The sequence below is a fragment of the Chaetura pelagica genome, unplaced genomic scaffold, assembly GCF_000747805.2.
Source record: "Chaetura pelagica isolate M959 unplaced genomic scaffold, ChaPel_1.0 scaffold596, whole genome shotgun sequence".
Lineage (NCBI taxonomy): Eukaryota > Metazoa > Chordata > Aves > Apodiformes > Apodidae > Chaetura > Chaetura pelagica.
In genome coordinates, this window is record NW_009953725.1 from 789,912 (window position 1) to 814,786 (window position 24,875).

At 35.1% G+C, this 24,875-nt stretch overlaps 1 protein-coding gene across 1 annotated transcript in view; it reads left to right on the plus strand.

Moving 5' to 3' along the window:
* KDM4C (lysine (K)-specific demethylase 4C) overlaps positions 1-24,875 on the plus strand; it is a 252,049-nt gene that overhangs the window by 26,655 nt on the left and 200,519 nt on the right. Inside the window, 2 exon segments of the mRNA XM_010000645.1 lie at positions 8,548-8,651; positions 13,568-13,705. Coding sequence (XP_009998947.1) covers positions 8,548-8,651; positions 13,568-13,705 — 242 coding nt within the window.

Genomic DNA, 24,875 nt, shown 5'->3' on the forward strand with positions numbered 1-24,875 from the left:
TGTCTGCGGAGCGCCCCTTAGGAGAAGGACTTGGAGGTGGTAGTAGATGAGAAGCTTGACATAAGCTGCCAGTGTGTGCTGCAGCCCAGAGAGCAACTGCATCCTGGGCTGCATCAAAGGAAGTGTGGCCAGGGAGAGGTTCTGCTCTGGTGAGACCCCACCTGGAGTACTATGTACAGCTCTGGTGCCCTTGGCCCAAGAAGGATATAGACCTGTTGGAGAGGGTCCAGAGAAGGGCCATGAAGATGATCAAAGGCCTGGAGCACCTCTGCTGTGAAGACAGGCTGAGAGAATTTGGGCTGTTCAGCTTAGAGAAGTGAAGGCTCCGGGAAGACCTTATAGCAGCCTTCCAGTACCTGAAGGGGGCCTACAGGAAAGCTGGGGAGGGGCTTTTCATCAGAGGAGATTGTGATAGGACAAGGGGTAATGGTTTTAAACTGAGAGAGGGGAGATTTAGCTTAGATATTAGGAAGAAGTTCTTCACTATAAGGGCGGTGAGGAACTGGAATGGGTTGCCCAGGGAAGTTGTTGATGCCCCATCCCTGGAGGTTTTTAAGGCCAGGTTGGATGAGGGTTTGTGCAGCCTGCTCTAGTAGTTCCCTGTTCATGGCAGGGGGGTTGGAACTTGATCTTTAAGGTCTCTTCCAATGCTAATGATTCTGTCATTCTATAATTTTAATCTCCCTTCTTCAAGTTTTAAACCTTTGCCCCCTGTCCTCTCACTACATGGCAGTTAAAAAGTCCTGCCCCAGCTGTCTTGTAGGCTCCCTTCAGGTGTTGGAAAACTGCTATAAGGTCACCTTGGAGCCTCCTCTTCTCCAGGCTGAGCAACCCCAACTTCCTCAGTCTGTCTTCATAGCAGAGGTACTCCAGTCCTCTCATCATTATTGTCACCCTCCGCTGGACTCGCTCAAGGACCTCTATGTCCTTCTTATGTTGGGGGCTGTAGAACGGGACACAGTACTCCAAGTGGGGTCTCACAAGAGCAGAGGGGCAGAATCACCTCCCTTAACTGGCTGGCCAAACTTCTTTTGATGCACCTCAGGACACGGTTGGCTTTCTGGTCTGCAAGCGCACATTGCCGGCTTATATTGAGCTTCTCATCCACCATCACCTCCAAGCCCTTCTCTGCAGGGCTGCCCTCAATCCTTTCTCCTCCCAGCCCCCATGCATGGGACTGCCTCGACCCAGGTGCTGAACCTTGCACTTGGCCTTGTTGAACTTCATGCAGTTTGCACGAGCCCACTTCTCGAGCCTGTCAAGGTCCCTCTGGAAGGCATCCCTTCCCTTCAGCGTGTTGACCACACCACACAGTTTGGTGCCATCAGCGAACTTGCTGAACTTGCTGAGGGTGCACTTGATACCACTGTCCATGTTGACGACAAAGGTGTTAAACAGTACTGGCCCAATACAAACAGAGGGAGATGGTTCTGTTCACAGTATGAACTCCTCACTCTTCATGGTGGACTGAACAACACTGGCAAAAAGATCTGTTAGAGAAGCGTAGGAACTGCACTTGACTCTGGAAATTTTTGATTAGCAACTTCTTGGAAGTAGGTTAGTCAGAGTAAGCAAAGATTTCATGCTATATTTAAACAGTTCTCTGTATATCCACTTTCAACATTTGCTGGGAACAAGATCCGTGGGTAGATAGGCTTTTCATTTTATGCGATATGGCTGCTTTGGCATTTGTTACTGATACCATGTTGGTTAGTTTTCACTGTGCAGTGTTTTAAAACTGTTCAGGTTTAAATGTTCTGCAGTGGATATCAACTGATTTTTTTGAGATTGAGGTAAGAGAATTGGCAGTGTCAGCATATAAACTTGCATATATTGAGAAAGTATTATGTTAGAAAACAGTGACCTGAATGTGCTTAGGCCTCTTATTGCTGATACTGGTGGCCTAATATGCTAAGAGGAATGGAACATAAAGCATGGGGAGAAGTGGGAATTTAAAAATCACTGTCGGAAGCTCATACATTATACTGGGAGAACAGTGTCTTAATATCAGAATGTCAGAATCAGAGTTGGCTAGTAGGCTAAATGGGACTTAGAGTTTCAGTATCACACAGCGTAATAGTTCATAGGTCCAGAACTGCTGGAAGCAGGTAGGAAAGAAAGGGATCTTGCTTCAGGTACACTGGGACCATAACCTAGTTCCTCGGTCCTTACTGATCACTGTATTTAAAGAAGTTGCCCAGGCATGTCACTCGGCCTTGGTCTTTGCATATCTGTGTGGAGGTTGTCTACTACTACTGTTAATTATATGTAAGTACAAGTTAGAAAAATCTATGTGGTGAATGAAAAACTTCTTTATTTGATGAATCATGTGTATGATTAAAATTTAATTGCTTTTATTTTAGAACTGTGTTTTGAATAAATCAAATAAACAAATAAAACACAGAATCAGATACTAAACAGTGAAGATTAGATTTCAAATAATTGTTTGTTCTATTATATTCAGTGAATAAAACAGGATTTCTGTAGAAAACTACATATACATGGAGAGATGTTTATTTTAACAGCAATAAGAGGTAGGTGAGTTAGTTTCACAGACAATTCTCTCTGACATTTCTTAGAATCTTAGTATTTTACTCTTCTGCAATGTTTTTCTGTTTGTAGGTTGTTTTCATGATTTTTTTGGTCCAGCTAAACCAGTAGGTTGTTGTTTTTTTTAAATAAAAACACCCAAGCAAACATTTCTGATTATTTCTGTGCTGTGGAGATTAAGACCTCTTTGATCTTCTACTTTCCAACCGCTGCATGCTAAAATAAAGCCTGAATTTTAAGGTATCTTGAAAAGATTAAAATTTAGGCGTCACGGTCCGATGGTGTTAGTAACGGATTGCCGCAGGCCAGGATGTTTCCGTGATGTTCGTCCATAAGCTGCATGACTGCAAGTCACTTAATAGTAAAAAAATACTAAAACATAGTAGTAAATGAGAGCTTCATACTTAACTACATGTGTATTAAAAATACTTTTAATCCTATTTTTTCATGAGTGCAACATCAGAGGAAAAAAACAGTAGTTTATGCAAGAAGGTTAGCTCTGATGGCCAAATGCCTACTGAATGGATTAAAGGCTCCTAATTAATTAAAAAAAAAATAAATAAAGAATGTATTAAATATGATAGATTATCTAAATCAAGGCAGCAGTTGATACCTAAAATTAAAGAAAGGCTAGAATATTTTCTGTTTTCTTGCCTGCACATCACAGTTACCACACATGCCTTTTGTGCATGAGTGCTTGCATTTTTGCTTCCCACTGAAATCTTGATTGACTGTGGCACCTGCAAATTCTTTATCTGAAAGACATTAGACTTGCATCTAATAAATGTAATAGTTTGATTTTGCCTTTCAGCTGCTTTCTCATTTATGTAGGTTTTTAAAATTTTATGTAGACATAAATGCAGTAAAAATCTGAAGTGAGCTGTTAGCTGCAATTTTTATACTTATGTTAATCTGTAATACCATGATTTTCTTAAGGATTTTTGGTATCACAAAATGGCTTAGAAAATAAGTAGAATAGAAACAGAGTGGCAAACCAGAAAAGACAGTTTGAAGGATTTTCAAGATCTTTTAATAGCTCTTTAACTACAGAAACTATTTCAGAGAGGTGATGACATCTATCTATGGTGTTCAATCATGTTAAAGAAGAAACTGAAGTACAGCGTAAAACATTGTCAGTATGTAGGGGTACTCTAAAAATAATTGTGTGGTGCATAGTAATAATTTATTAAATGTAGACCTTTATCTGTTACATATGAGAACAAATGTAAACAGTTTTTGGAATTAAATGTGATGTACCACTTGCATAACTTCTAATGGATCCTGTATCTGAAAACTTGAGCAGCTAAATATTTGAAGTTTGTCTCATTTGATGGTTATTTGAGTCAAGTTAGTCACCCTCCTAATTTTTTTTTGTGTGCAATACAGAAAGTTAACTCAAAGAAATTAAAATTACTGCAAGTTAATTTAAAAAAGATATGAATTTGTGTTTCATAGAATCACAGAATCTTAGAATCATAGTACTATTCAGGTTGGAAAGGACCCTTGGGATCACTGAGTCCAACCATCACCCCTACTCTACGAAGTTCTCCCCTAAATCATATCCAACACCACATCCAAACGACCCTTAAACACAACCAGACATGGTGACTCAACCACCTCCCTGGGCAGCCTATTCCAGTGTCTGACCACTCTTTCTGTAAAGAAATTTTTCCTAATGTCCAGTTTAAATCTCCCCTGTTGCAGCTTGAAGCCATTCCCTCTTGTTCTGTCACTAATTACCTGTGAGAAGAGACCAAGGCCAGCCTCTCTACAATGACCTTTCAGGTAGCTGTAGAGACTGATGAGGTCTCCCCTCAGCCTCCTCTTCCTCCAGCTAAACATTCCCAGCTCCTTCAAGTGTTCTTCATAAGATTTATTCTCTAGGCCCTTCACCAGCTTCGTTGCCCTCCTCTATACTTGCTCCAGCACCTCGATATCTCTCTTGAATTGAGGTGCCCAAAACTGGACGCAATACTCCAGGTGTGGCCTCACCAGTGCTGAGTACAGGGGGACAATCACCTCTTTACTTCTGCTGGTCACACTATTTCTAATACAGGCCAGGATTCCATTGGCTTTCTTGGCCACCTGGGCACGCTGCTGGTTCATATTCAGCACAGGGTTTTTAAAAGCTTGAGTGGGACTTGCAGTTTGGTGTAAACATGTATTCTACCTGTAGTTTATGAGGTTATACCCAAATATTATGCTGCCAAGTGCCCAATCACATACTCACCTTGTGTACTGTTCTATTTCTGCTATAGGTGTTGAGAATGTCAGTGTTTCTTTAAATCATGGGTTGGAGAATTTTCAACTGGATGGTCTATTTCTCATGGATGTAAATCAGTGAGAAAGCTAGTTCTGTTTTACACTTATTTTGATATTCCTCATCAGCTCCTATCAAGTAACTGTTTTGAACTGTCATTTTGTGTTCTGTGTAATCTTTCCCGAGAAGATAAGTAGTGTGCAGATGGCTAAGTATTGAGAAGAGTTGTAGAAGAGGCCTACCATGGCACGACAGACCATCTGAGAAACTGACATTGCATGCAAATTGTCACAAAGTACCTGCTTTTGTAGAACTTATTTAAAGTTAATAGATTACTGTTAATGGATGAAATTAAGATTTCACGTGTCTCATAAAAGCATGACTGTGCTACAGAACTTGAACAGTAGTTAGATTTTAAATAGATTTCATTTGTGGGTTTTATTTTAATTTTGGATGTAGGATTTCACGAAATATCCATAATTAACTGTTAATGTAAAATAGTAATTATAACATAAGCTTGGTGTTGTTTGAGAATGTTTCTGTTGGTTTTTTTCAGGCAAGTCTTGAATTGGCCTGCATTTAATGTATTTGCAAGGGTTTTGGAATGTTTCTAATGCAGTGTCCTCTCTACTCATTGTGCCATAAGGTATTTTTTACGTCTGCCAGCCAATTTTCTCACAGGTATTTTCTTTCCTGAAAGAAGAGCTTGTGTGACCTTACCTTTAGCCTGGTCATAACAAATGGCTATCCGATAAACGGTCTTGTAATGAGGAAATAAAACCTTTCTTTCTTCCCTTGTTCATTGAAGGGGAGTGCTTGTGAAAAAAATGAGCTGAATGAGACTGGAAAATTTGAGTGTCTGTAGGTCTAGTCTTTGACAGAGTCAAAAGGTATTTTGCAATGGTACAAAATGTGTAGGCTGCACTTGGATTTCACTATGAGGGCTCTATAGCAACAACAAATATTTTGTAAATTCCTCTTAATGGGTTTTGAGCAGGTTGTGTTCTGCTACTCTTTTTGTTTGTAACTTCCTTAGGACTGAGCAACAAGATTGCCTTCTGGTTGGAGTTGTCACAACTATTTCAATTTGTTTTTGGAGACGTAGTGCTACAACTGAAATTTGGGGTATTTGCCCATCATTTGCAGTAGCAGTATTTGTTACAAAATCTGTTTTTTCAGGAAAAAAGAACTCGGTGAAACTCACCCTGATATTAGAAATTCAGGTTTTTTGCTACTTTTCATTCCTGTTATTTCCTCACAGTTTCAATTGGCTCTTTCCATCACTTTTTCCACTGCATGTTCCAATATATTCCTATATATTATATATTCTTGTGGTTATTAGAATAGTGTTAAAGGCATCAATTGTACCAAAATGGTTGAAATTTACTTAATGGAGCCCACTAATTGTGAGCTATTTTCTTATAACTCTTCTAGTCAGTGAAGCCAAACATGTATGATAAAACATTATTTGCAATTCCAGAAGAGAATGAATAGTTCTGTGCCTTTTGATGGAGAGTGAAAAAGAAAGACGAGAAATTTGAATAAAGTTTGATCTCGGAGCATCTTATGAGAGTTCTTAATATGCTGATCACCATAAATGTACATTACACCTTTGTTGGTAATGTGGTACTTAACCTTATATCTGAGAAATTAGAAAAAAATTGCACTCCCAGGACAGAGGAGTGTGCTAGAAAAAAATATAAGAATAATAATGTGATCACCTTTAAGTTTTCTTGGAATTGTAGGGTAGTTAGTGGACATCAGAGAGAAAAAAAATAAATCTGACATTACAGATAAAGCTAATATATTATGGCAAATTATTGATATTTCTTTTTTTTTTTCTTTTTTTTTTTTTCCCCCTCAAGTCATTAAGGATATTTAGATGGTTAGTTGATTGAAAGTGTTGTTGTGGGTTTTTGTTTGTTTGTTTGCTTTTTTTTTAATAATAGAGAATTCCTTTCTCCAAGAATGAAACTGCTTCTGTGAAAGGCAAACTAAAATTTACATCAGAGAAATACAATTTGTGCAAATACAGTAAAGACATGACAGAAGGCCTTTTTACTAGATAAATGTCCTTTTGGCTAATTTTGTGTCCACTAAAGCCACATTTTTGTAATATATGTCTAGTCTTTTCTGAGTGACCTCTTGTTGCTTTCATGTAACTACCAGGTTTTTCCATCAAAACAATTACCACAAAACAGTTACAGTTTGGTAAAAAAGTGAGTTACGTTCTTGGTTAATGCATTCATTTTGAAAAAACATTCACACTTTGGATAGTACTAGGTAGCCTGTCAATCTTGATCTCTGTCAAAGATCTTTTGTGTTCTTGAGGCTTAATATCTCATTTTATGCATAAATGAATGAAACCTGTCTTTTCTGAATCAGTATTATTGCGTCATTAAAGACACCTTTTCATCATGAAGACCTGGCATTATATCTTCTCCAGAATCAAGATGCTATGCAAGATAATAGTTTAAATATATATATATTTTAATACTATTTGCTTCACTTTTATTTCTGTCTGTGTTTCTCAGTTAGTTCTCCTGCTTAAAAATAGAATTACATATGTTTTCCTTGTACCCAGAAAAAAAGTAATAATTCTTAAATATATTTGGATTTTCTTATAATATGAATTTGACCTAGATTTATAACAAAAATGAAAATAATTTGTCAGTCCTTTTTTACTCATGTCATTATCATAGACTTTCTTTTTAAGGTAGAGTCAGACTAATTCCTACTGCACCAGTTAAAAACTTAGAATTCAGCTTCTCCTGTGTATTTTAAGAGAGGGCTAGGAGGTCAGAATGGACTAAGCTAGTGATGTTCTGGAAACTTTTCCCTTTCTCCTTCTTATCCTTTTCCATTTTCCCTGTAACACAGTGGTTTCTTCCCATAGGATAGTTAGGCTGAAGAGAAAAGAACAAGATGCTTTCATTTTAGGGGAGGAAAGATAGGGTAGCTCATTTGCATTGTAGTTGAAGTGCTCTTCACATGCTGGTTAGATAATCAGATACTGGAGTTTAATAAAACTGAAACCTCCTCTTTAATTTTCACTTTCCCTCTCATTCATTTATCTTATCAAGTGGATTATATAATTATTTAATGGACTAAGCAGGGTTTGTAGAGTGGTACATACAATAATGAAAGCTGAAGCATGGAAAGCAATCTTTGTACATAGGAATTAAGATGAAGGTATACAGAAACACAAAAAAAAACCCCACCTTTTTTTAGTAGTACTGGATATCCCTCTGCAAGTAGCCATACTTTCTAGCCTTTTCTAGATATGGGATTTTTACTGTATAGATGGTCTAGAAGTGCTAGGTAAACCTAGTTCTGTGGAATCCTCCTAAATTTATATACTGCAGTTGATTTTAATATGTGCAGAGGTAACATTAACATAAAAAAAACCCAAACCCACAGCAAAATATTTCTGTAAAATCAAAGGAAAAGTATAATAAAGTTGACAGGTCCAAATTTGTTTAAAATTATTTCAGTTCTTAACAAACATAGAAACAAGCAAAGAAATCCTAAACCCCTGCAATCTCTCCCCCTGAAAATCAGTTAAAAAACTTAGGAGATACATTTGATTTTTATACAAATCTCTGAGAACCTGGCAATGGCACAATAAAAGAATTATAGAAAAAGTTTAAGCAGTTCTATGTGTTGAAATGTATTACGGAAATTCACTACTTATTTTAATTAAAAGGTACTATTTTTTTCTTATCTTGCTTTATTAGGGTTCTTCCCAAGCAGTTCTCAAGGATGTGATGCTTTTCTTCGGCACAAGATGACTCTTATTTCTCCATCAATATTGAAAAAATATGGAATTCCTTTTGACAAGGTAAATTAGTATTTCTTTTTAAATTGTGCATTTGGGTGTTGAAATAGATTGTGTTTACTATAGTAACTGCTTATATTTAAAGGTAAGGCAATTGAAAACAAATGCTTGAAATATTAGGATCTTTTTATGGTTTAGCTTGTAATTTTGTAGCAGAAAACACTAGTAGCCATCATAATATTTATGCTAAAAGTTTCTGTGATTTTTAAAACAATACCAATATTTTAAATTTCTATTTTATTTCCATCCAAGCTTGCAGGTGATTTTTATTGACTGAAATGCTTATTAACTAGCTATATTGATATAAATTCTGTACCTAAATATTAATTTTTTTAAAATGTCTGTATGTTGTTTTTTCTGATGCAATTAAATATAAGTGTATCAATATCATGATCTAAAATGTTTCAGGTGGTATAAAACCTAAAGAACTGCTGTGTAGTATGAGAAGTACTTTAAATTTTCCAACTTTTTAGAAAAAGAGTAAATTATTATTTTGTGCTGCTAGGTTTTGGCAGACTGAACATTTGCTAAGACCATTATATAAAGAGAAAGTGGGAAAAAAAGCTGACTTTCTTATTTGTGGATGAATGTGATACATAGTTGCTTTCAAACCCATCTGAATTGTTCAGTTTCTTTGGCTTTCTTGCAAGATTTTTTACCTTCCACTTTGAACTTCATATAGGTTACAGCTAAAAAAATATTTCTATTGCATTGCTTTTTCTTTAAGCATATTTTTTATCTATCCTGAATGCTTTTCAAATTCTCAATTTCTAAATTTAAGAGCTTTTAAAGCCTACTCAGAAGAGTAGACCTTGATATAGAATGTCCCCTGCCTAAATATCTGTGTATGTTATACTTGTTTTTTAAAAGCCTTTTGATCATTAAGGTTTCCCACTGCACAGGCTGTTTTAAGGTGTTCAGAAGAACTAGTATATACTTCTCACTTCGTTCCTGCTGCAGTATAATGCTGCAAACTGTCCCTGTCACACTCCTTTTTTATTATTACCTTTTCTGTTTTAGTGTAGGCACTATTTATTTACTGGTATATAGTGTGGGCCTCTGTATACACATTTAGCTTATGATGTTCTCTGGACTGGAGTATAGGATAATGTAGTGCTTTCTGTCTGCTTTAGTTGATATTTTTATAGCAGAATGAATAGTTACCCCTAGAAATAATACTAATGAAGTGAATTTAAGAGAACTTTTTGGGTATAGTATTGTCATGATTTAACCCCAGCTGCCACCTAAGCCCTACACATGCATTCACTCAATCTCCCCTAGTGGGATGGGGAGACAATCAGAGGGGTAAAAATGAGAAAATTGTGCGTGGAGTTTGGGACAGTTTAATAGGTAAAGAAGCAAAACTGCTCACTGCAAAGCAAACTGAGGAATTAATTCACTACCTCCCATCAGCAGGCAGGTGTTCAGCCATCTCCAGGAAAACAAGGCTCCGTCATGAGTAACATTTACTTGGGAATACAAACACCATCATTCCCAATCTCTCCCCTTCTTCCCTCAGTCTTTATTACTGAGTATGACATCATATGGTCTGGGATACCCCTTTGGTCAGTTGGGGTCAGCTGTCACAGCTGTGCCCCTTCTCAGCTTCTTGTGCACCCACAGCCTACTTGCTGGTGGGGTGGAGTGAGAAATGGAAAAGGCCTTGACTCTGTGAAATGACTGCTCAGCAGTAATTAAAACATCTCGGTATTAACAGCACTGCAGCTCAGGTGGGATGAAGCCACTGATTTGTTATTTGCCTTTTGGAGTATATCTTCACTTTTTCATGCTTAAAACAACCTGTGTATAAAATAGAAGAAATGTAGGTGTTTAAAATGATACTGCCTGCTTTGGAAAGCAAGCTTTTTTTGAATAAATTTCTCATAGAAGACCTAGTTTGTTTTCAGAATGATATATTATCATATGGAAATGAAGTAGCTGAGTTCACGTTTTCTAATATATAGGTAAATCCTGATTCCCTTCATAGCTTTATGTTTATCGTGAAGTGTCAGATGAAACCTTTCACACTGGAAGGTTTTATAACTAGATTTATAGTTTTGGGTTTGCAGAACATTACTCTGAACAGTATAATTTTCAGTGGTTGGTGTTTACACTATCATATTGCAGAAAGTTTGTTTTCAGTGCCGCACATTTGACGTGGGTAAGGGAATTGATTATTGCTGTAATCTAAAAAAAAAAAAAAAGAAAGTGTTAGAAATAGTTAAATATTTGAGTTTGGTTCTGTCACCTAGTCTTTGGAGGAAGCAGACTGTACCCAAGTGTAATTGTAATTAATGGGATTCAGTGAGAAAGTGAATAGAGAGAACCAGGCTGTGATCTGTCATGGCTCAAAGTGATAGAAGTGGAAATGTGCTGAATGCTGATAAGGCAGCCTGTGTCTACCAGGTGGCAGCTGTACTGCTGCTTGTTGAAATAGAACACCTGCTAAACTGTCAGCAGTGGGAGGGTGTATTGAGATAAATTTTTGGAATTGTTGGTATTGAGAATAATCTTTCTTAAACATTCCCACAGTGATTGTTGGAGTGCTACAGTAGCAGTTACAATATATGCACCTGAATGCGCATTTGCTTGTAATGCTAAATATGAATCCACAAAAAATTAACCTTGCAAAGTGCCAAGGTAAAATATAAGATCCCATTTTACTCTTTTGCTTTCTTAGCTAAGTATGTTTTTCTTGTTTTTCTCTTTCCTTTGTGCCATAATACAATCAGAAATTCAAATATTGAATTGGTATCTCAGTGTGTTTATTCTTGCAATGAACAAAAGAAAAAAATACATCAAGAATTCATAAAATTATGAGGTGAAATTTTGAAGGAGAAAAAAGGGGAGATTCTAAAAGTGGAAACAATGTAAGACAACCATGCCAGCAAAAACCTGATATTTTAAAAATGACATGTTAATAAGAAAAATGTTTGGATTTGTGAGTTTTAATTTTGGTGTTTGTTTAAAATGTAACTCTTCCTTTTTGCAATTTCAAATCATAAGTATGTTTCCCTAAAAAAAGTAATATTTTCCTTCCAATTTTTCTTACTGTATTGCTTTTGCAAGGCATTGTCAGACAATGAAAGGAGCCTATTCGATCTCTAAGGAAGTCTCTTTATTTTCCTGTAATCAGCAAATATGTCTTGTTGAACAGTCAGTCATTGCTCAGATTATTTGCTTCATTTAAATGGATCTCTTTGATTTTCAGTGGGCCTGCTGTCTGATGTGTTACATGCAAACAGGCATATCAGACATTATAGGGAATCTCTTTTAACTCTTTCCTTTTGAATCTTCTAGTTCATTGATTAATTCTTATCAGATAGTTCAGAAGATTGTGTGCCATTTCTAGTCTCTGATTAGCCTGTCCATGATACACCTTCTGGTGGTCTGACTTTAAGAGATTAAGCCTGTATCTGAGGGAGTATTAGTGACTGACAAGTGTTGTGTCTCCTTTTCTTCATGTCCAGAGGAGAGCAGCAGTCTATCCAAATAGAAGGAGATTACATTTCTCTCTTGAAAGAGAATATACTGACCATTTATTTGTTTATTGTACCAAACTTTTTTTTTTTTTTTTTTTTTGGTAAAAAGCTTTTTATATTTGATATCTCTTTTTTTTTTTTTTTCCAAACTTTTTTTTTTTTTTTTTTTGGTAAGAAGTCTTTTAAATCTGATATCTCTTTCACAATGATTAGGCATTTGGTATCCTTTTGGCTATACAAAACATAATTACTATGACAATTGTTTAGTGTTGATTTTTTACTTTTTTTAATGCTTTCTAGAATTTTTTGTTGAATCAGTGGCCTCAGCACTTTTCTTTTGGTTGTTTTTCGCTGTACATGTAAAGAACAGAGCAGACCTTTGGAACTACCCTTGCTTATTGTCTAAAGCAATACTTAACTCTAGTCAAACTTCTCTTTGAGAATCTTCTTTCATGCCCCTTGTGCTTTAGGTATTTTGAGTTTTCATTATCAATAAATCCAGATTCATATCCTTCTATTAAATTGTGCTTAATGAGAAAGAAGGAGATGACACAGATTGAAATTTGTTTTAATGCAATGTCTAAAGTGGTGTTTTAATGGCCTTACATTGGGACATTCTGCATGGCATTTCAGTGCAAGAATCCCCTTTGGTGTTAGCAGCTGTAAGGCTGAAGAATTGGTGCACAGCTATTTTTGATAATTCTTCTTCCTTTCCTATCCAAGTGATTTAAAGATATTGCTTAAGTGGATCTAAATATATCCAGCGTGTTCCTTTGGGATGAACACCATTGTTTCCTTTAACTCCTACAGCTCGTTAACTTAGAGTTTTTTTCCTACTTTATGCTTGATCATCAACAGTAAGTAGCTTAAAAGGCAGATCAGGCCCTCAGTCATAGGTCTTCGAATTGTATTTTTTTAAAAGCGTGAGTATGGGAGAGAAGAGTGAGATTAAGATCTCTCTGCTGTCTTCTCGGGAAATGTTTTGGTGTGTTTCTAGGGAAACATCTTCAGGGTGGCAGACAGAATGATTTCTTCAACAATTTTTTACTAGTATATAGGAATGATTAGTTGTGGTTGTTTTTCTATGCTGCTTTTCCATCAGGAATATGGTAGCGTTCTCTGCGCTGTGTCTTCTAACTCCCTATTCTTCCAGGTTTTGCTATCAGTGAACCTCTGCCCCAAGATTAGCTTTTTTAAAAATACTTTCTGAATTCATAATGTAATAGATGTAGCTATGTATTTTATAGTAAGCAACATTGTCTCAAGTATACTATATATTTGCATTAAATCGTGATGTATGCAAGTTGAAAAAAATAAATCTTTCTTTCTAGGTAGCTGCAAAGGCAAATATAGTTTTACTTCAGGAGCAGAACTGCTTTTGTGATGTGTTTCACTTTGAGGTCTTTTTTTTTGTTCTGTTTTGGTTTTATGGTGTAGGTTACACAAGAAGCAGGAGAATTTATGATCACGTTCCCATACGGATACCATGCAGGATTTAACCATGGGTTTAACTGTGCAGAGTCAACAAACTTTGCCTCCATCCGATGGATTGATTATGGAAAAGCGGCAAAATTGGTAAGTCATATTGCAAAAACTTGTTGTGTAAGGAAATCTTTCCTGTGGTTATTTCTTTGTGAGAACCTACGGAAGCTGGTGGCAAAGGGAGAACTATTAATTGGGTAGTACCTTATGCTTTCATTGAAGTTCTGTTGATAGGTATTCTTTTTATAGTGGGTATCATACTTCGCTAATGGGTATTCCCTCTCAGTAATGAATTTTGTTTGCAGCTCAATGTGTATGTTGTTCTTCACAGACAGTTCTATTTATGGATATTTTTCAGTTGAATCTATGTATACTGAAGTTAGTGTATATGATGACAACTGACTTCTGCTCTTAAACCTTCTTTAAACTCTACCATTTGTGAAAGCACTTTATTTAAATTAGGAATTTTTATACTGCAAAAGAAATATAAATAATTAAAATTAAACAAAGTTTAAAGTATCAAGTCCAATATTTCTCATCTATAATGTTATCATATATCTTACAGTATGAAATAATAAAGGAACTGTGAACTCAGAGTAGGTATTTTCAGGTTTTAAAGTGAGGTGAGGTTCACTGAAGGTATTTTAAACTTTTAGACTATGGCAATATTTTTTGCTTCTTGTACAACGTGTAAGAAAATATACAAAATTGAGAAAGTGCAAGTTGTTCAGCAGAAATTTGTTACTGTTTTTCAATATTCAGTGATTCTTCTCAGAGTATTTCTCTCACAGTCTTTGTTTAGTATGCTTCCCAAAATGTTTCTTAGAGGCAGTTTCTGCATCGACTTGTTCTTTGTTGAAAAAATTTTTTTCAGTAGTTATTTTCTTAATGTATTAGCTAAAAAGATGATGTGGAAACAAAGCAAAAAATCAGATGTGCACGTTTAACAATTAAGTAATGATAGTGAACTCTCATTAAACACTTGGAAGTGGAAGACCATAATGAGAAACTTCTCCAATAGTGGAAATTTATTATTCTAGTGACCGTTGATTATTATTGTTAATGAGATTGAATTTGCTTCAAAGGTAAGAAATTTATAAATATTTTTCCCATGTGTTCTCTGTGCACACACTAACAGTAGTGGAAGTATTGAAAACATCAATATGTATCTTACATATTCAGAATGGTCTTTAGCTTTAGTGGGAAAGTTACATTTTTAATAGCCAACAAAAGGTGTTGTCTGTAAAGCTAATTAAAAAGAAAATATTATCTATGTGTTTGATAGTTTGCAATTTCTACAGATAAGTACAATGAAACAAAGTTGAGAGGAGTATGGGATATGGACCTGTGAGAGTTAATTGCAGCAGGTTAAACTGTCCTGGGTTTTAAAAGGTATGAATGTGCTGCAGTTCTAAATTTTTTTCAACTGAGCTTTAGGAATGGCAAACTTTATCTCCAGATGTAAGAAAGCTGAAGTAATGATACATGCAGCTACATACCTTGCAGTGTACAGGCTTCATATTTCTTGTGTTTTAAAAAAACGTTCTACCATTTAGTGTGTGACTGTTCCTGTTCAAACTATTACATGTTTTATGCCTCCAGTGTGCCTCTCAATTATTGTATTATACTGTAAACTTTATCTCATGTTTAAATTCAGTGGCATTAGAAGATAATTTTTTCAAAGTTAATGAAATCTTGTTCCTTTCCACTACTCCAAAAGTGCTTCTGAAAATCTAAATTTTTGCTAGGAAATGTTGGCATATAAATTCTAAATACAGTTTTATTTAGTCAAAATTCTCTAGCATATAGAGAAATCTTTCATCTATCATCAAGATATTAAATTGTGTACTCTGTTCTTATTCCACATAGGAACAGTGTTGTGCATATACAGTATAAGAAATTGAAGTATTTCTGTGTTATCTGCAGTTGAATTTAAAAGTCTGAAAGTTTTAAAGTTTCAGCTGAAGCAGTAATGACTGCTCTCCCTCTATGAAGGTATCTTAGATAACATTGTCAAATGTGAACTCCCGTTTCTTTGGCAAATTACCAGAGAGCTTCATATTACTTGGTTATTTTTTATTGCTTATTACCACAAGAATGAAAATTAAAGAGTATTATCTTTTTAAATGAAAAGTAACATGCTTGGAAGTTGTAGGTTTTTTAAAACAATTTTTTAATGGAACTGTGTAAGAAGATAAGAACTAATGGAAAGGTGGTGACGTAATTCTTCATAATACTTGCATTTGCTCATGCTGCACAAATAGGATAAACAAGTCAAACTGAGAAAATATTATAACTGGTTATCTGTTCTTAAATTCTAATTATGTGACCCTTTGAAAGCTCACACAGGAGTTAATGCAAATTGGGTACTCTGTGTTTTAATTAGGATGTTTCTTTATGAAAACATGAGGATAGCTATGATTAGTTTTATCACAACCTCAGGAAACTTCCTGAAATTAATTAAAAAGGTAAGAATACTATGTGCCCAAAGAATACTGACATTTTAGTAAGTTTTAATTGCAGCTCTGGTATTTTAATTAAAAGAAAAAAACCCCACACCATATAACCTTGCATTCCCATTTGTCATCTTCAGAGTACTGATGCTTGTTTGACTTAGATGTGCTTTCTGTGTGTGATATGTATACAAATGTTAATTGGAAAAAAAAAAGTGGATTCCCTAGTTCACCTGTATTGTACTCCAGAAATTGCATCAGCAATATCTAGGTTAGTTTGTTGCTATATTCTCCCTAGACAATATTGTATACTGATGACTGATTACTTGTCTTCATAGAGGAACACTTTTATTTTTATAGAATAGTTTCTAATTGCTTACGGGTGGATTTCTTCCTTAGGAAAAAAAAAAATGACCTGAAGTACAGTTAGTACTTATTCTTCATTAGTTTCAGGGAGGAAAAAAAAAAAAAAAGAGGCAAAGTTTTCCAGTTAAGTTGTTGTAAATATTTAGGCTGTGTGATAATACTGCTTTCTGGCATGAAATGAGATGGTGTTAAATACTGTGTGAAATAAATTGCAAATGTTAAATCGAACTTCATTTAAACCCCTAGTAATTGAAACTTTGGTTAAGCAGAGACTATGGATGCTAATTTTCTATCTTTAAAAACACTAAACTTGTGATCTTGGTTTTACTATGTGTACCATACTTAGCTGTGGTAGTTGCATGTACCCTCCCGCTTGTTTTCTAGAGTTTGTGTAAGACTTTCAGTCAGGGAGTGATATATGGAAAGCAGTACCAGGTGGCACCTCCAGTGTGCTCTTTGCACGCTTAGCTGCTGCTTTGATATGTGTTCTCACTTTGGGAGAGAGTGAAATTGGACAGAATTAAGCAGAAGTAAAAAGCTGATTTAAGAAAAAAAAACAAAACAACCAAGCCACAAATGGAGAAATAACAGATACACTACAAATCTTCAGCTCCACGGGAGAGGTTGTTTCTGCTGTCTTTTACCACTGGCAAGAACACACAGGAAGAGAACTGGGAGATACTGGAAAAGAACAGACCAGTCATATTCTGATGATGATGGGTGTGGTGCAGAGGGATGTTTTATGAAGGGCTGATACTAAGTAATGGCAGCACTTAGAGAATCAAGGAGATGTAGTGCTCAACTCATAAGTACTTCAGTTGTTTGTTACATTCTGTGAGGATGAAAGACTCTCTGATCCTTAGGTATCCTGTAACTTTTAATTGTTGGATGCTATTTATTTTTGAAAAAAAAAAAAGATATAAAATATGGACAGATAGAATAATTTTTAGGCTTCAGTGAATTTTATAATGTTCCTATTGGAACTACATTTATCTGAGTAATGTGGAATTGTGTAGTTTAATGAAGGACATTTTGAGTTTCTTTACTCGAGTGCATTCTGGCAGTATTGGTAATGCAGATGAGCCAGTGGCAATTAGCTTGTATGTTTTGTAGGAACCCACTTTGATTTGTGCTGAGTAAATAACTTGTTTGCTGAACAAGGAATGGTGTTCAGTTACTAGAACTTGTGTCCAGGAGGTGGGTAATTTGAGCAGGTTTAGTCAGGGTCTAATTCTTCCTTATACAGTGGTGATTATTTTAGTTTCTTTCCTTCTGTTTTCCTCCTGTTACTGTTTAAGTCCTCACATTCCTCTGCTTGTTGCTTTTCCAAATACTCTTGGTAGACTCTCTCATAACTCTCCTTTGCCCTTTGCCCAAGTGGGTACCTGCACTTTCAAAAGCTTACAGAGAAGACACTGATGTTTCTGAATACTGCTCTCATTGATCACTGTGTCTGTTTTGTGGCATGATTTGGAGACTTTCACTCGGTATAAATTTATGTAAATTTTACTGCCTTCCATCAGGGATGGAGTCACACTAGGTGATTTTACTCATCATTATAATGATTCTTTTGTATTGCAGCTCCTTTTAAGACGTGATTTGTTTTCAGATGTTGATTTTGGAAAGCTTTTTGTAGTTTAGCTGATATGTAGAACCTGAGGAGAGAAGTCTACCAGCCTTCCCTACTTGAAACATAATACTTAAGTATTATTGCTTTCTTTCTTAAAATTAAGACAGTAATTACTCATGCATTTTTCAGTGGTAGCTGCTTAGCAACACATTTTCTGTGGATAGGTTAGATCAAAGTGCTGGCCTGCAGGTTGTATTTTTCCCTTTGGTGGCATGAAGTGCAGTTGTTTTGATGTTAGGTTTGATGGATTTGTTTGCCACTGCATTCATTAGCTTCATATCAAAAAACTGACAGGCTGTTAAATGAAACTTTGGGTTAGATTTTCAGCTTCGCTGTTTGGAGACCTTTGTGAAGATATTTTGTTTTTGTGCTGCAGCTGCCTCAAGCAGTTATGACTGTTTCAAAGGGAAGAAAAGTTATTTAGTGTCCTGATTTCTTTGGGTAAAAGAGAGTCATGTCTTGAGGATAGCCATGTCCAGCTTAAGCTATCCAAACAGTATTTTTATTGTGAAATTTGTATCGAGAGACAATATGTATGACTTAAATAATTTTATCAGGGAAGAAATTGTCACTCAATAACACTTTCTCACCTCTCATAAGTTATTGAGGTAATAATTTTTTCAATGAGGATTATGTTTAGGTTGATTTTGTATAATAAAATATTAGTTGTGAGAAATAAGAGTTGTACTCATTGTACTGTTACTGTATTTTTTTTATTTTATTTTTTTTTATTTTTAATGTAGGTGAATGATTTAAGGGCCTAGGATTAAAAGGTATCTTGATACTCCTACAGCAGTGTTTTGTTATTAAACGTCAGACACAGCAATGTGCATAAGCTCATGAATGATTCTTGTATCACCCTATATTATTTGTTTGAATTAGGTACTGCTGTTGAGGAAAATTTTTAAAACACTTCTTGTTGATACATTTGGTGCCAGTCTGGAATGGTATTGGCTTAATTCTAGATGCATGAATTTGTGTTTTTATTTGCTGGAATTCATAATTAGCCATCTTATATTGTTGGCTTGGCTGCGAATGAAATTCTACAAGGATTCAGAACCAGAGGTGCTTTCCATTTCTCGTACTGGTGTTAGTACACCACTTCAGAGCAAATCCTGTGCATTCAGCAGTCTGACATTTCACTTCATAATTATGGTGCCACTCTCAGCTTTATAGTTGTTGCAAAATGTCCTCTTTAATTTTTTCTTTTTTTTATTTCTTCTGTCTTGACCTCTTCCTTTTTTTAAAAAAAAAAATTATTTTTTGCCCATCTTACTGTCTTAATCTACTGCCCCTGCTTGCTTCTTAGGTCACAAACTCATCATTTCCTGAGAACAACAGCTATTAAAATTTATCACTCTAAAATCTATTACTGTAATGGAGAGATTGTCAGTCTCTCAGTGGGGAATAACTCCCATATTTCTAGATTTCTAGAACTGTGATATCTTGACTTTCAAATAGTAGTGGTTTTAGGAATAGAAAACAATACTAATAATTTCACTATATTTACCTATAAATGCAAGAGAGATTTATGTTCTATTGTTTTTTTGTACCTTCCCATTTTGGTACAGCAACTGGTTGCAAGTTCATAATCTGAAACTTTGAATGATTTGTTTTTATATATTCACAGTCATTGCTGTGCTATGTGCAAACGCTATTGTTATCTGTGAGTAGTGTATTTTGTAGTTCTGAAGTTCAGAGTGGATTCTCATGATATTTTTCTATTTGTACATTTTTCTATTTGTATATTTCTATTTGTATAGTCTACCTTTTTTTGTGTGCGATGCTACAGTACATGTGACTAAAGTTAGCATACATGTTTCTGACATGCTGTACTTCTTAATTAAATAAGAATGAAACCAACACTGCAATCAGATTTTTTTTAAGTTCAGTTTTGAATAAGCAAGGGGAAAAGAACTCCTTAAAATAAGATTTTAAATACCTGAGTACATTCTGACAACTGAGTGTGGAGAAATGATGGAATCTAATTTTTCTTTTTTCTTTTTTTTTTTTTTTTTCCTAAGTGATGTTCTCTGGAAGTTCCATTTATCAAAGTAATAAATGTACTGAACTGACATACTTGTTGGATGTTTAGAAGTTTTTGTTTTACAGCTGCTTTCACGAAATGAGGTGATTTTTTTCATAGAAAAAGTCAATAGTTTACAATAAACTTGCCTTTTCAGAATATCATTTATATGAAATTTTGAGTAAATCAATACAGTCTGTCATTCCTTACTTTTCATCAGGATGCTGACTATTATCCTAGCTTTACTAAACAAAAACTATTGTCACTAGGTGCTAGACTTTGTCTATATATTACTGTCACAGCCTGTAAAGAGAGATTACTTTCATTCCAGGTTTTTCAAGGAAGAATTTGAACTAAGCAATTATTTTTGTAAATTTGAGGTTCAAAAAATAGACTCCCTGGGCTTGAATCAGCTGTTGAAACACAACTGTTCAACACCATTTAGGATAGCTTAAGATAGTGTCTTACTCTGTCTAGCAGAAGAGTGCCAATCTCCATGAATCCAGTGTAGTATTTAGAACTCAGGCAGATGTCACAGATACCAGAAAGAGGTTCAGGTGTCAGTGCATGCCCAGGCAATTGAAATGAGCCATCTGTCATTATTTTCTCTTATGTATACATTTGCATAAGTACAACTCACTCTGAAAAATAACTGCGTTCTCCTCCTCCAAGAGGAAGGCGATTCTTTAGCCTTGGTAGAGTAATTCTTTATTTCTGTATTTCAACGCTGGAAGGTGACATGTCTGGATGGGAAAAAATAAAAATAAAAATTAAGAGTTAAGGTTCAGTTATTTTAAAAACCACAGCTCCCAGCCTTTCTTTTTGCACATCTAGCCCTTCCCCAACTAAATACTGCTATTCTTGTAATTATTTACATTATTTTGCAACTACATTGACTCTGAGTTCATGCCTTCACAGTTGTGGCAGGGAATTCTAATGTTAGGTATTGTTGATAAGGAATGTCCTCCAGGTGGACTAGTGCTGGAAGAGTAAGATATGGTTCTGTTTCAGGGATTTCATAGCAAATTGCTGCTGCTAGAAAGAAGTATGGTCTCAGGGTACAATAAACTGCTGCTGTGCTTCCATATGGCTTCTCTTGGTGTCTGACATAGTCTAGAACTTGGATATTTCTGTAGGTTTTTTATTTTGTTGTTGTTTTTTGTTGTTGTTTTTGTGTGTGCGCTTTTGTCTCTTTTTGTCCAGTTCCTCTCTTTACTAAGAGGTAAAGCTTTTTATGAAGATGATTTTCACTCATTTAACCTGTATCTTCTACTGGAACCTTTCATCTCTACTGATGGTGAATCATTCCTGCAGTTGGAACTAGACTTACTCATTTGTCTCAGGCCAAACATACTGTGGAGATAAGCACATACTTGCAATTTTCTCTCTGTTTTTCTTAGAGTCTGTGGAATATTATTTAAAAATGGAAAAAAGCTTTAAGAGCAATACCACAGATTTGAAACACAAATGGTTTATTTACTTCCTTCATTTGAAATAAAACACTATATATATAAATCAGCATTTTGAAATCCTGTGCTTAGTCCGAGCAGTGGACAAGGCTTGTATGAATAAAGAGGAGTAAATTATATACCCATATCCTGAAGTAATTACACCAGGGCATATAAAGAGTAGGTGTTACATTTAGCACAAATGAGCTTATGTAGTATCCTAGCAGATACATGAAATGGGAGCTGAACATGAGAAGATACCTCAGGTGTAGGCTGTGTCTTCCCTGTACTGACTGCTTGAGGGAGTATAACTCATTGATGCACTACTAGTTGAAAAGTCCTGAGCTTTGGAATGCTTAAAAAGCATGTTAAATGTACATGTATGACCATACAATACATTTCTGTTTTTACAAAAAGGAGGTTACTGAAGTATAGAAATAATTTTATGAGATGTTTTATGGCAAAAAAAAAGCTGAATTATGACCTCTGTTCTTGTGTGGTTGTATTAAGTTTTTAAGGTTTGTCGTTCTACCTGAAGCATTAGCCACTTTCAAGTTGTTGGCGGAAAGGTAGAACTAATCACTTGAAGGTGTCATCTCTCTCCAAGGATATATATAGTCACCTCTTAACTCAATTACAGTATTAACACCGAAGAAAAGGAAGTAATAAGTTTTAGATAAAGTGCACTTCTGTATGTTTCATTACAAGACCTCGCATATATTCTTACAGTGAAATAAGTTGCTTCATCTTTTTGTATACTAAGTATAATATATAATGTATAATAATTTATAATATGATAAGCAATATAACCAAATAACTTCTGTTCAGATTGTCTGTTCTCTGTATGTAATATGGTCTCATATATTCAGCAATCTCATCAAATCAATTACTAACTTTTTAAGATCTTAACAACAATAATACTTGATCTTACCTTGGACATGTGACATCCCACACACTAGGGATTATGGGGGAAAATTTTTCACCTGAAGTTTGTCTTGCAAATAACTATCTATGTATCTCAATATAAGAAGAAGGGTTGCTCTAGGGACCTCAAAGAAGATCTGCTTCTAGGGAGCAGTCTAGTTGGAAATACCCAGCAAACATGAGTGAAAAATAAACACTGTCACGGTGTTTAAGGCTGAATTTTCCAATTTATTCCAATGAAATTATTTCAGTTACTTTTTCTGAATACCTTAATACAGGGCAGTAATTACTGTATTTTTATGGCCTTTCCAAACTACTTTAAAAACAGTTACAGTATGTAAGAAAGGGCTATTTTGATGCATTATTGTGAGTGCTATGGGGATAAATCTGTATATGTATATATAGAGAAGAAATACATGTAGAGGAGAAATTTAGCTTACTTTAGTACTGCCATTTTGTTTTACTTCTTTTTTATGCCTTTTTAATTGTATTTGTTTCCAGTGACTCTAGAGAGACTAAACTTGTACTCAAAAAGGGGAAAGTTACCATCAAAAATCCTCTTCTCTATGTTCTTTTCCTTTTTTTTATGTAGATGATGGTAAGGTGTTGATACACTTGGCCTAGTGTATCAGTAATTAAATTATTAATCAGGATGTAAAAATGTATCTTAGAATCTAAGAATGGAAAAGATTAAAAAAAATAATCCAGATGGCATTTAGTACGTCTATTGATTGTCTTTGAAACAGACTGTGAGGTAATTCCTTGGCAAATTTGTTTGAAGTTAAAAATAATTCTACTACAGTATTGTAAATCAGGTGATGTTTTAGTTTCTCTAAATGCTGTAGGTGTATGTATGAGTAAAATATTTGACTTAGTTTTAAAGGAGTTTTATTAATGGAATTAAAACTACAATGTAATAAGAAAGGTGTATGATGCGGCTGATTTTCTGTGAACATTATTGGAAAGCTATCAGACTGGGTAGTGGGACTCAGGGGAGTCTAGACAAAATATGTTTTGGCAAAAGTCTCCATGGAGAATCCTGATTAAATAAAATCTAAAATTTATATACGATCTTTGAAAGTGGAGACCTTGAGGAAAAAAAGAGGAAAATACTTCAGTAGTTATAGTTATTTTGTGTAAGTGAGATATCTGAGTAGATGTGGCTTCGTGTTGTGTCGTAGTTTTGCTGAAGAAATTCCCTGTATTAAGAAGCTTATTAAAGAGTGCTGCCTTAGCCTATTTAATTAAGCAAGTCTTATGTCTGTTCTTGCTTCATCTCCAGTTCCCTCTAAGGTACAAGTATCGTTGTAAAGGGATGATAAGAAAAGGATAAAGAAATAATGTGCTAGAGCTTTTTGCCTCTAAGAGAAAGTGTGTTTTCAGTTAGAGGGGACAAAAGAATAAGGGGTGTCTCTCAGGGTTACTCTATTTTATATTACTTTCACGCTGGGTAGAGAAAAGAGGCTGTTGTTTACTTCAGTGAGGCAAAGTAATAATTGCTAGAAAATCCTGAAGAAAAACAGTGAAACAACCACAGAAACTGACTTTGAGTTTGCACATCATAGTGCTGCCTATTTTATCTATGATTGTAAAGCAAGTTATTTGGAGGTGACTGAATTATTAATATGCTTTTGTCATGAAAGAAAGAGTGAAAGAAATAGTAATGGCATTATGAGAAATGTCAGACTTTGGAAAATATTTTAAATTTTTCTGAAAATAAATGATTGGTTAAATTTCTAGCAGTTGCAACATCAGTGTGACAATAAACAGTAGTGAACAGTAAAAAAGCTAAGTGTTGAAATAAGACACCCTGCATGGGATATAGCTGCAAAGAGATAGCAAGAAAAAGATTAAAAACCACCATGTTCTGGAGTTTGCAGGGAGTAAAAGGAAGATAATTTTCTTTTTATTTTATCTGATATAGGCATTTGTATTCTGAGTTAATTTTGGTGCAACACCCGTTTAACTGAAAGCAGGCATGTTCAATTAATTTCCAGAAAAAGTTACACAGGATTTTATTTTTAGATTTTTATTCTAACTCAGGTAAATAATGATTTTGGTTAAATTTTGGATTTTGAGATAGGGAATATACTATCCACTTAAGATGGAGGAGCTTCCAAGACAATATTAAGTGACTTGGTAGGAATAAATCTGTAAAACAGCAACTATACTCATCTCAGTTTCAGACATTCTTCTGCCTAAAACAGAGGGACAGAGAGTGTTTGTGGAAAAGTCATGAGGACAGTGAAGAAAAAATCTGAGTGCTGAGACACTCTTCCTTCGTAAGGAAGGGTTTAGTATCCTGCAATCTACAAGGGGTGGTCACGAATGTTGTTTAATACACTCAACAAAAATAAGTAGGGTGTTAAAAGTGGTATAGTTTAATTGGTGTAAAATTTTAAGAATTTTATTGGAA